Source organism: Xiphophorus maculatus, chromosome 22 (genome assembly GCF_002775205.1).
Source record: "Xiphophorus maculatus strain JP 163 A chromosome 22, X_maculatus-5.0-male, whole genome shotgun sequence".
NCBI classification, from domain to species: Eukaryota; Metazoa; Chordata; class Actinopteri; order Cyprinodontiformes; family Poeciliidae; genus Xiphophorus; species Xiphophorus maculatus.
Window position 1 is genome coordinate 39556 of NC_036464.1, and position 12378 is coordinate 51933.

The 12378-nt window shown below is 36.7% G+C and overlaps 1 protein-coding gene across 1 annotated transcript; it reads right to left on the minus strand.

Moving 5' to 3' along the window:
* Nucleotides 1-1144: 1144 nt before the first annotated feature.
* Nucleotides 1145-11735, minus strand: opn3 (opsin 3). Its single transcript, XM_005795176.2, has 4 exons — nucleotides 11302-11735; nucleotides 7675-7994; nucleotides 2934-3185; nucleotides 1145-1859 (listed from the first exon to the last, which is right to left on the minus strand). The coding sequence occupies exons 1-4, from the start codon at nucleotides 11612-11614 to the stop codon at nucleotides 1575-1577; spliced, it is 1170 nt and encodes a 389-aa protein (XP_005795233.1). The 5' UTR covers nucleotides 11615-11735; the 3' UTR covers nucleotides 1145-1574.
* Nucleotides 11736-12378: the final 643 nt, after the last annotated feature.

The following is a 12378-nucleotide window of genomic DNA, read 5'->3' on the forward strand; positions in this document are numbered from 1 at the left end:
CTATTGCCACACCAATAAAAGTGACAATAAGAACTATTTGTTACTTATTTTTTTAGGTAACTATGACTGCATAGCCCGGCAATCAAAGCCTCACAAACACAAATAATGCTCCTGAAAACATTCAAAAATGTCCATTTGTAATACACTAAACTTTTACACAGTACAGTTAAACTCCATTTAATAATACATTTAATTTTATTAATGAAACTAAATTATTATGATAAGAAATTTATCACAATAAATAAATAAAACAATATAATAAATGCCCACCAGTACTTGGAAAAATGTCTTGTCATACGTGAAATAATCTGCCAGTGGAACTAGAACTGGGTTGCTAGGTAACTGGCTGGTCTTGGCTGGCGTTGCTAGGTAACGGCGCAGGGACTGTTGACTTGAAATAATCTGCCAATGGAACTAGCACTTTTTTGTCAAAATTTAGGAATTATTTACTTAAAACAAGCTCCTATGTTTTGCTCAAAAGTTACTTGTAATTTAGTTTCGTCTTATTTCAAGTGAACTAAGATATTTGCAGTGGAAATTAGACCAAACATACTTGGTAAGATTTTGTGCTTTAGCAGAGTAAATACTGAACATAGTAGCTGTGTTTCCGTTGATAATATTTGCGCAAATTGGAATTACAGAAATAAATTTGCTTAGGATGAAGTGGATTTTTTTCGGCTGTTTAGAAATTAGTGTATTTCACAAAACTGTAATGGAAAAACTTTTGTCACATGTGTTCAACAACCGGATGTTACTACTGGAGGAAATTAAGGAGACAACAGGAAGTGGTTGGAGGACGATAAATAATCCCAGAAGTCATTGCGATAAACGATAATATTGTTGTTTTGATACCATTTTCAAGTAATACAATGGTAATCAAAGATTATTAAGCTTTAAATTGTAATGAACATTTAACACAGGAACTGGAAGACATTTTAAATATCCAGAAACAACAAATAAAATGAATTTTGAAAACAAAATTATCCCTCAAAAGAAGGGCTAATTGAGACCAAAACACCAAACTGAAGATTTTTTATCATCCAGTTTTTGGTAAAAAAAAAAAAAAAGAGAGAAAATAAAAAAACAATAAATCATGCAAGTGGAAATTATTGATGTTTTAAATGATCAAGGATTAATTGATTATTACTTATTGCGACAAGCCTATGCAGCATGTTTTTTAGTGACTTTTCTCATGAACAAACTTATTCAGGTGTGATTTTAATGTCGTTTAACTTAAACACCACAATTGCAAAATTGTGTTTTTCCGGCATTAGCGTTGAATGTTGACAAAGTTTTGAGCTCATTTGTAACGGAAACCCAGCTTCTCTGCCACACACTGCATCACATTAAACTAGTTAATCAACTATGCAATTACCTACTTAATATCACTAAGCCCATGTCTAATGAGGATGTCCCCCTCTTTACGACTCGTTTAGGTGTTGCTGGGTATTTACAGTCAGTTGTAAAAAGTCTGGAGCTGCGTTCAGACACAGAAACAGCCGTGGAGGTCAGGCGGGATTAGTTTGGCTTGGAACTGCATGTTTGGTCATAAGGCATTATCCAGAGGTCAAAGATCACAGCGGCCTCACTTGGACGACGTTCACCTGCGAGGAATCTCCAGCCTTGGAGGTGACATCGAACTGCTGGAAGTTGTCGCTGGTGATGATGAAGACGATGGAGGAGGAGTTGAAGGTGACCCTCTTCTTGGGGCGGTCCCTGGAGTCGCAGGCGCTGGAGACGACGATGGGGCGGACGGGGCGCTCGGCGGGCGTCAGCGGCCGCTCTTTGAGGTTCTGCTGCAGCCAGGAGATCTTATGGAAGAGCCGGGAGCAGAGCAGCTGCAGGAAGTAACGCCGGAACTGGAGGAAGAGGATGAGGAAAACAGATGATGATGATGATCAGAGGTGAGTAGAGAATCCAAAAATTACACTCAAGTAAGAATAGCAATACTTCATCATAGTTTTACTCAAGTAAAAAGTTGCAAGAAATTACTCAAGTAGGGGTAAAAAAGTATTTGAGTATTTGGTAGAAAGTCTACTCATGTACTGAGTGACTCATCAAATTATCAATCACATATTTAAAAATTGCATCATCGGATAGATTAAAATATAAAGTTGAGTGGAAATGTTAGTATTCTACAGCTCAAAATCACGATAATTCATACAAGTAACAAAAAGTAATAATAATTTTCCCAAATCAATTTCTTTCAATAAAAAAATTATGAAACTTTCACAAAACCTGCAGGTGTGTTTACTGTGTTGGGTGAATTTTTGGTTAAAACATGTTTATTTTTCATTCAGTGAGCTGATAATCCAGAAATTTTACTCCAATTAGATTAGTAACATTTCATAATAAAATTAACAAAATACAAAGTCTTTCAAGGTATTTTTGGTCTAATTTCTTGTGTAAATATCTTAGTACACTTGAAATAAGACAAAACTAAATTGGTATGATAAAATCCTCTTCTTAAATACAAAATCTTTCACCAATTTTTTTGTCATATTTATCTATTATATTTAACTAAGCTAATTTAATCATTTTTAATTACCGTAGTTAAAAATATCAATAGTTCTTAACGTGTGACAGCAAAGACAAAGAAAAGTTCTCATTATCTGAAACTTGACTCCTACAGTTCACGGCATAGAGCCGTTCAAAAGAATTGAATCGTTCTTGAACAACACATTTTCCTTTGATCACATAAATAATCCTGCTGTTTTCTTTCCATCCGTATCTTCAGTTTTTCTTTTGAGTGACCCAGTTTTAAGCCATCTATCCATTATTATTTCAAGCTAGCTGCAGCTAGCTGTACGCGTCGCACTTTGAGCTGACGTCACAGTACATTAACGGCTGTTACGTGCAGTACCTTGCGGACCACTAGGGGCGCTCGCGGACCGCCAGAGGTTTGAAAGAGACTGATTTAGAGGATTACATACCTTTCTACTCATGAACACGTAGATGAGGGGGTTGTACGCTGTGCTGGACTTGGCGAAGAAAGACGGGATGATGGCCACGGTGGGGGAGACCATGGCCTTCCTGCCGAACGCCTCCATCATGGAAACCACGGCGTACGGCGTCCAGCACACCAGGAAACAGGAAATCATCAGTAGGAACATGGCCGCCACCTTCTTCTCATAGCGCAGGATCTTTATGATCTGGACCGTCTGCAGGTCTTGGAGGGAACGCAGCTGCAGGAATGGAAAGAAAGAGAAAATTAAGACTTTAAAATCTTCAGCTGCAAATCTGAATGTTTCATTTCAGAAATATGAGGTGTTGAATTCAACTCTAGTTTGGAAATCTAATTTATTTTTGTTTGCAGACAACGGAAATCATCACTTAAATCAAAGTGTGGTTCAGGGGCCATTTGTGGCCCTTGTACTAATTTTGTGCTGCACCCAATTACAATTCAAAAGTGACACAAATTTGGCCTGTGGATGTAGATGTAGACTTTTAATTTGCAATCACAGTAAAAAATGTTACCAACATAATTTTCTTACACAGAAACATGTAAAGTACAAGTTTTAAAAGTTAAAACATTGACAAAAGTTAAAACTGAGTTTATCCAGGGACTTTAACTGAAAAGCCGACTTTGCTGAAACCAAATCAGCTTTTATTCTTTCTTAAACTTGGCTAAATACAACAAATGTTTGGAGAGAAAGTCACCCAAATCCTGTTCTTATAACAGAAAATAAATTGAATTTTGAAAGTAGCCTCAGAAGGAAATTTGCTAGAAAAAAAATTTGACTAATCTCAGAAATTTTCCACAAAAAAACATGAACATTTCTGAATTCAAATGTCAACAATTTTATTTTGAAAAATTTTCTAGAAAATTTCTGAGATTAATCACAAAATTTAAGTTTTTGGCAGAAAAAAAACAAATCAGCTTTTATTCTTTCTTTAACTTGGCTAACTATAGAAAATGTTTTGAAACAAGTTGACCCAAATCCCGTTCTTATTACTCAAAATAAATGTATCAAACCCCAAAGAAACTGAAAACTAGATATTTCTTTTATACAGCAAAATTAAAGAAGTAGTAAAAAAAAATCTCAGAAATTCTGAGCGTAATCTCAGAAATTTTCTAGAAAAAAGGACATTTCTGAGCTCAAAAGGTCAAAAGATGTACGAGTAAAAAATTTTTTTTTTGAAGTTTTGACATTAATTAAACTTTCTAAAAGAAACTTAAACATTTCTAAAATGCAAATACTATTCTAGAACATTTCTGATTTTAATCAGAAAATGTCTGAGTTCTTGGGAAAAATTTACTTGTTTTAGACCTAGAATAAATATCGGACTACTTTATTTTCTTTTGGGTCAACAGTTTTGGCCAAAGTGGCAAAAAGTTTGGACACCCCTTTGACATCTGGGCTTTTCTAACACGGTTTCAGTCTGTTTATGTCGTTTGTACCACTGTCCTGGTGGAAGGTTTCACCTCCAATGTGTTTTCTTCCATCTTTGCATCAATTATGACCAATTTTCCTTGTCATCATGATTCTGCCACTACCAGAATCCCAAGACCATCATATTACTTGAAAATGGTCTCAAAGCAATATTATTGTTTATTGCAATAACTTCTGAGACTATTTTTTGTTATTAATTATTGTAACAGGTGTATTAATAAGACTGTCTTAGAAAAGCAGACTGTCTTTTGTCAGAGGTTTCTTCAAATTTGCTGCATTACAGACTGCTACAGGAGATCTTTGAAGAATTTTCCATTAACATGAGTTCAACATTTACATCTTTTTTATTTCAATTTTAATTAAAAAGTGAGCTTCTGCAATCATTTAATAACCATTTTTAGTGGTTTAATTCTTAGATTTTTTAATTTTTTCCCCAGTTCCATGTTAGTGATCTGCTGCTCTCTCCAGATCTTTAGACACCTGATGGGTTTTTCTGTGTCAGGAAAAGCAGGCCAGCTGCTCTGGAGTGAAATCTCTGCAGCGTTCAGTGTTTTTTTTTTCTTTTCTTCTTTGAAGATTTTTCCGGATCGCCGTGAAGTCCTCTCAGGCTTCGGCGCCGTTCTGGGAATTTTCTGCAGCTCGAATTCGGGGGCCTCAGAGGAGGGAGCTGCTCACACTTCCAGCAAAATGGTGAATATTTAAGGGAGGAAACTGTGATTCACAAAGACATGTGGGTCACTTGAACTGAATTAAGACTGGTTTTCTTTATATTTTACATGCAGATTTAATGTAATGAAAAAAATCTCCACAAGAGTTAGAAAGAGTCAGCATAAAGAAAATCCATAATTGAGTCCATGTTTTCAAAGGAATAACTAAACTTGAGGTTATTTCAGGTAATGTTTTCAATCTGAGCTCACTGTGGGAGATACTAAAGCAGAAGTGATGAAATGAACACAACGAAGTGGAAATGTTATCCGAGCGCAAACAATTAAAGCAGCTGACCTAGAAGACGTGACATTTAAAATCGTTAAACAAACCAGGGCGATAGGAAGTGATGTGGTATTTGTGCTTCAGGAGTCTAGAAACTGACCACAGCTTATGAGCACTAAAGGTTTGTTATTTATGTTTTTTAGCTTTACGTTTGAGTCAAACTGATCTGGAAGAGAAATGTCTGGTGATGGGTATATTTTATCTTTGGGTGAAATGGCTCTCTGCCCTGGGCGGCACGACATGAAGGGCAGCAAAAGGCAGAAAATATCACCCCAATTTGGTTTTTCTGTTGCTTATTTTAAGTGGGACCTATTATGCTTCCTTGAACAGGTTAGGATAATTCAATGGCCTAAACAAAACATGTTCGTTATATTTTTTTCCACAAAATCATTCTTAGATACTAAGATTTTCGTCAGAATGAGCTGTTTTAGGGTCTCTTGTCACTTTAAATCCTAGAAAGCTGCTGCCGGCCACGAGCCCCCAACTCAACGTTTACACTCGCACCTGAAAATGGCTGCAGATAGATGCGCAGCTGTACAACCATACATCTTTGAAAAGCAGAAGTGGAGCCTCCTGTACAACCAACAAGAATGCAGTAAGTGGTTTCTGGATTTTAAGTCAACAACAAAACACTTGTCTTTTTCCGACAGCCATTGTACAGCGCAAACAGAGGTAAAACCAGCTGACCAAACATGCTGGAGTTCCGTTTGGGTTGCTAGGTAACAGACGGAACTCTGCTGGGATTGCTAGGTAACGGACAAAACTCTGCTAGGGTTGCTAGGTAACAGTGAGGTGCCTGCTGATTTGTGACTTGGCGATCTGGAGGTTTTTGAAACGGCTCATTTTCCAGACGTGTATTTTTTTTAAATGCTTGGTTGGTTTTTAGAAGTAGTTGAGACCCAAATGGAAGTACAAAAACAAGAAAAAATTTAATTTTGCATAATTGGCACTCCCCTGTGGTGTGCCCAGTGGAAATGTTGTGATTACTTATTGCTGTGATTAATTAAATAGCTATTTCAGTATTTTTTTAAGGGAGTTTGAACCACATTTATAAATCAAAACTTACATATTTAGACTGTTCAGACCACATCTGAATTACTCTATGCCAAACAGAGATTCTGTCAAATAATGTTTGTAATTTATGAACCTTTAATGTATTTGTGAAAACACAAATAGAGGACAATTTCAAAGCTTTCTTGAACTGCTTTAGATTAAAGCATGCACAGAAGCGCAAAACATACACTTGTTACATACACATGTTTTATGTTTATTTTAATATCAATCTATAATTTCAGTTACATAACAATAAGCTATTGTTACAGAAGAGTTCTTGTTACCAAGGTAAATTTTCTCCCTGCTTTTAGTGGTTCTTGTTTGGTTTTGAAAGAGCAGACTTTGCTGTATAATTGTACTTGTATAAAGATGAATGATGAGTTTATTTTTATGTGTTCATTTTCTTTTTATGTAATTACTTTGTTTGGTCAAAGCTTCATTCTGGTTCCTTCCTGCCATTTTGCAACTGTTCATTCATCATTATTTCCCTCCTGTTACATTTTAAAGCTTCACACCTGCTTTTTGTCTGGATGTAATTTGGATAATTTTAATTTTTTGCCAGTTTGGGATTCTTTTCTTTCTGCTTCTGCTCACTGTGAGCTTAATGACCATTTCAGTTTGGATCTCTCCTGCTGTCTGCTCTGCCAGCTCGGTCCGTTATTGTTGTTACAGTGGCAGGAGGAAACCTGTGCTTTAATGCAAAACTGCATCCAGCATTGCTATGATGATAAAATCCTTATCACAACGTTTAAACTGGCAGTGAGCAATGATTAACTTCATCAATTAATCAAATTTTTTGGTTTTTGAAGATTGAATTTCTTTGAAAAATTTAGATATTTTTCAAAAACCCTGTTTCTAAAATTTAATTAAAAACTAATTTATTTCCATTTCTATATTAATGAGGATGTAACTATTTCAAGTATTTAATGGTCTTTGCTACTCAGAATTATAGATTTATTTATTTATTTAGGCTAACTTTAGGCTTTTTACTTTTTTAGTGTGGTTTAAGTGCTAGAATGAGTATTGAGGAGCCAGACGTTATTGTCAATTTGTTGGGATTAGAGCATAAAACCAGAAAAGCTCTGAAATGTCAGCTTTAGAGAACCAACGGTGGATCTGCCATGTCAAAATTAGGAATTTAATATGGTTGAAATGTCACCTGCAGGGAGAATTTATTCCAGCAGAGCAGAAGGTGTGCGTTCTTGTAAAACAATGAAAACATCGTCCGCAGCCTTACCATTCTCACTGTGTAAAGGATGTTGCCATAGCAGTAGACCATGATGCCAACGGGCACGAAGAAACACGCAAAGAGGAAGAAGAGGATGAAGGAGGCGTCGTTCGGGTCTTTGGACGCCCAGTCCAGGGAGCAGCCCAGCTGGTGGATCTCTAACGTGTAGCGGTTCCAGCCCAGCAGAGGCGCCCCCGTCCAGGCCAGCGAGTACAGCCAGATGTGGGCGATGGCCCGCCATGCCCAGGGAAAGTCCACCACCTGGGCGTGCACCACCCGGATGTAGCGCTCATAAGCCAGAGCCGCCAGAGTCATGATGGAGACGATGCCTGGGAGGAGAAAGAGCGGCGACTCAGTGTCTCTTTGGTCAGACTTTCATCACAGTCGTCATCAAACTCAAGGTCCGGGGGCCAAATCTGGTTTTAACAACACAATCTGGCACAACCGGCCCTTTAAGAGGATTCATGATTTTGATTTGGCCCAAAATGAAAATGAGTTTGACACTTCTGGTGTAAACAGAATACCGAGGAGTCATTTCAGGGCGACTCTTAAAGCTTTTTAAAGGGGCAGCATGATGTAAAATCTACTTTTTCATTCTCTCATCAGAAACATACCTGGAGTGTTGCTTTGATTTTTTTCATGAACGTTTGATTAATCTTTTCATCTCCATAGAAACCACTCAGCTGTCCAAAACGGCCGGGTGGACGAAGCCCCGCCTTGGGGTGCAGCTCCACCTCTGAGCTGCAGTTTCCAAGCTCATGAGCTTCTGCAACGTTTCCACTCAGCTCCTTTAGACTAGCCAGCAGCGATTAGCAAACACCTGGTAGAACTGTGCATCTGCTGAGTTCATTATAGGAGCTACTTCTCAAAAAACTCTGATAAAAAACGTTGTTAAAGGGTTAACAGAGGAGCCATTTTGTGATTACTTCCAGAAGGCTGCGTTTTAAAGAGACAGAAGCCCAATTTCAAGGTGTTAAATATCAAAGTCAAAAAGTCAAATTTCTTTTAAGTTGTATTTGATCTATATAGCATTTTTATAACAACTGAAGTTAACAATTACCTGATTGTGCGACAAAAGGAGTCTATGTGGGTCTTAATGCTGTCAATCATCCTCATGTACTCACTGCTCAAAGTGCTAATGGCAGAGAAACAACTTACTGTTAAAGGTAAAACTGTTTGTCTGCCGTTATCTGTGGTAATGCTAACTAGCATTAGCATTCACCACAGGCTGAGCTAACTGAAGCGTAGCAGTTAGCGGAGGGCTTGTTTCTGTCAGTGCAGCAGATTTGATTGTCATCAGATTGTCATCAGTTGTTCCAACTTTTAAAAGAAGCACATCTGCAAGCCGTGTGGCAACTTTAAAATAGGGCTGCAACTAACGATTATTTCAGTAATCGATCAATCGTATATACTGATGATTAATCGGATAAAAGAATTGGTCAATTCTGCAGATTTTGCTTTTCAGCATTTTTTGTAGAATATTAGAAAGATGCAAATAAAAAATAATTTTTAAATAAGAAAATAAACATTTCATTGTCTAAAATACGACAACATTGCTTTAGTTAACGCTTGACTAAAGCTTCTAGGATGTGGCAAGTTCAGCCCTTTCTGCTTAATTCAACATCAATAGCGTGTAGAGCTAATCTTTTGGTTTATATTTTGGCTGAAACTATTAATTACTGGGTAGCAAAAGGTGATTTTTTTAACAGAAACTGACCGAGATAAAGCTAAAACTTCATCTTAAATGAAAAATGTGTAAATTTTTTGTACAGTTTTGACATAATCGTCAACTAATTGACGATTATGGAATGATTAATCATGACTATTCACAATTAATGGTTTCAGCCCTAATTGAAAATAGATTTTCATCTTGTAGATAGTCGTTTATCTGTTAGTGTTTCAAAACTGACTGAAAAACTCTTGGATTATTTTTATCTTTGTGCTTTTTAACTAAAATATCTCAGTTTTAGTAAAAATCTACTGGATCCCAATACACATAACAAATGAAACCCATTACACACAGAGTGGTACAATCTGAGAATCATTGACGGTTATTTCACTAATCGATTAATCATGATTTATCACTTCAGTCCTTCTGTAAAGTATACAAGTTCCTTTTTTAAATAAAAACATCATTCAACACTTTTAAGTCAAGAAAAAATATAGATTACAAGACAAGGAATTCAGAAAAACATCCAGAAATAAATAAATCAGATTTCTCAGAGCTTTTGCAGTTTTACAAACGTAGTTTTTTAAGATGTAGCATCACTACTTCATCTTTTCTTGGAGCTCTTTAATCTGTGTGACCTTGGATCGTAACACAAAAGAATAGATGATTATCAGCTAATTTATGAGTGAACACTCATTTATTTAGCTTAAACTTTCAATATCTTCCAGGTTTGCTTCATTTTGTGAATGTAGGCCAGAGCAGGTTGCCATATCCTGCTGGTGAAATAAGATGTACAGTACGAGAATCGACGTGACCATCAACTTTGCATCTTTTCGATCTGCAATGTCTCCTGTGACATGTTTGAAATGCAAACATGAAAGATAAAAACACCAAAAAACAAACACACCGCTGCAGTACTGCGCGCTGACAGAGGCAGGCAGACGTGTTCCTCACATCCTGCAGGCTCACAATGCAATGTCAGCTAAAGGACGGCAGGATGACAGGAGTGGAGGGCAACTGTCCAGCACTCCCAAAATGAAAAAGCAACAAAAAACAACAAAAAAAGGCTAGAAGGGTTTTTCTAATGAGCTCGTTATCACTCAGCCTTCCTCTGGGGCTGGGGGTCAAACGGTGGTGGGAGCCAAAAAGTGCCTGTTCACACTTCATTATTAAATACGGCTCTGCTTATGGTAATGAGTGGGAATGTGTGTCATCCCAACGAGATGTCAGATGTACAAAAAAGGCAACTCTTCCTGATTTAGGTTGCTGGATGCTCAGTTCTAATCAAAAAAGCTTTCAGGGTCTTTTATTGAACCTTTTTATACATTATTAGACATTAAAAAGTATAAATAAATTCATTTTTGTTAAGACAGTAAGCATTACATCTGCACGATGCAATGACCTCTATAGTACAAATAAACAAATAATTCAACTCCTTTTTGTTAAATAAAACAACTAACATGATGCTATGCTCAGTTTTAATTAAAAAGCATTCACGGCCTCTTTTATGCAGTAGTAGAAATACATTAAAAATGCTAAAGAAAAACAATTCAATGTCTTGTTAAATAAGGTTACATCTGCATGACGCAGTGATCCCTATAGTGATAATAAAATGTTTTAATTTAAAAACTGCTTTACAGACCTTTTTATAGAATATTAGAAATCCATAAAAAATTGCAAACAAATAAATTCTTTTGTAAATAAGACGATATCTTGTAATACATTTTAGTAAATTAAATTTAATATATTACGCATTTCGTACTATTTTGGATGGTTGTGGATGTGTGTATATCTAGTGGTTGACTCTTAAATAAAGTATCTATCGATTAGGAGTATAATCAATATCTGGTCGGTGGTTTATAAGGTATTAATTGTGTTTTAATGACATTTTTAAGCAAAAATAAATGAAAAATAAAAATAATAAAAACCTCTTTTAAGAAAACATTTCTTCACAGATATTTTCTCACCGAACAGGCTGTTGCTGAATCCGTCCCAGACGCATGTCGCCTGGCTCCAGATCCACCTGCCTTTGACGCACGACGCAAACGTGAAGTTTATCCCGATGACCGACACCAGAAAATCACTCAAACTTATGTTGACCAGCAGCAGATTGGTGGGCGTGCGGAGCCTCTTGAACCTGCAGTAGAGCAAAATCACCGCCACGTTGTTGCAGAACCCGAACACTCCGATGGTTCCGATGGCGACCGCCAGAAGTTTGTAGGTTCCAGCCGCGAACAGGTATCTGTCCGCGCTTCTCTCGGTCTCGTTGGCCGGATTCATCGCGGGGACGCAAACTTGGTTTCCAGCATTGTGAGGCGCACGAGAGGCAAGTGGCAAGGTGCGCTCGCTGAGCAGCCGCGCGCGCGCCGCTCATTCAAACGGACAAGCAGCGCGAGCGCTCTTGAATGAAACTGGGTCAATGTGACGAAGTCAAGGTGGACCAGGCGGGAGTGTTTCCTTTCCGCGATACCTTTCAAATTAAAGCGCAGCGTTTGACCCACATGCTGTGTGACGTCACAAAGGTGTTACAGTGTCGACAGTTTAACTTAAATGATTCAAATCTTCCTGCAAAGATGCAGAAATCAATGTTTGTGAAGTTACACAATAAAAAGTTTACTGTAATATTTTTGGGTTTTTTAGCCCGTTATAAAGGGAAAAAACTGTTGGTGTTCATTTTTCAAAGTTATCATGTTATTCATACATTTACAAATGTTTAATTCACAAACTAAATATTTAGCGTTCAAATTAAATATTTAATTAGAAATCTAAGTATTTAGTTAGCTTACAAACTAAATATTTAGCTTTCAAATTAAATATTTAGTAAGCTAAGTATTTAGTTTGTAAACAATTTTTTTAGCTTTTAAATTAATCTGTAGTTCTTAAATAAATATTTAGTTTAGTCACTAAAGATTTAGATTCTTAACTAATGATTTATTTGAAGGCTAAATATTTAGTTTACAAAAGAAATATTTAGCTTTCAAATTATATATTTAGATAGGAAGCTAAACATCTAGTTAGGAAACCATATATTTAATTTTCTAGTT

What these genes read in the sequence shown, in the direction of transcription:
- opn3 (XM_005795176.2), bottom strand. Translation starts at nt 11,614, where the DNA reads ATGAATCCGGCCAACGAGACCGAGAGAAGCGCGGACAGATACCTGTTC. An exon ending in TCCTTTACACAGTGAGAATG is followed by an intron (nt 3,186 to 7,674) that starts GTAAGGCTGCGG and finishes CCATTCCTGCAG; the next exon opens with CTGCGTTCCCTCCAAGACCT. An exon ending in ACGTGTTCATGAGTAGAAAG is followed by an intron (nt 1,860 to 2,933) that starts GTATGTAATCCT and finishes CTCTTCCTCCAG; the next exon opens with TTCCGGCGTTACTTCCTGCA.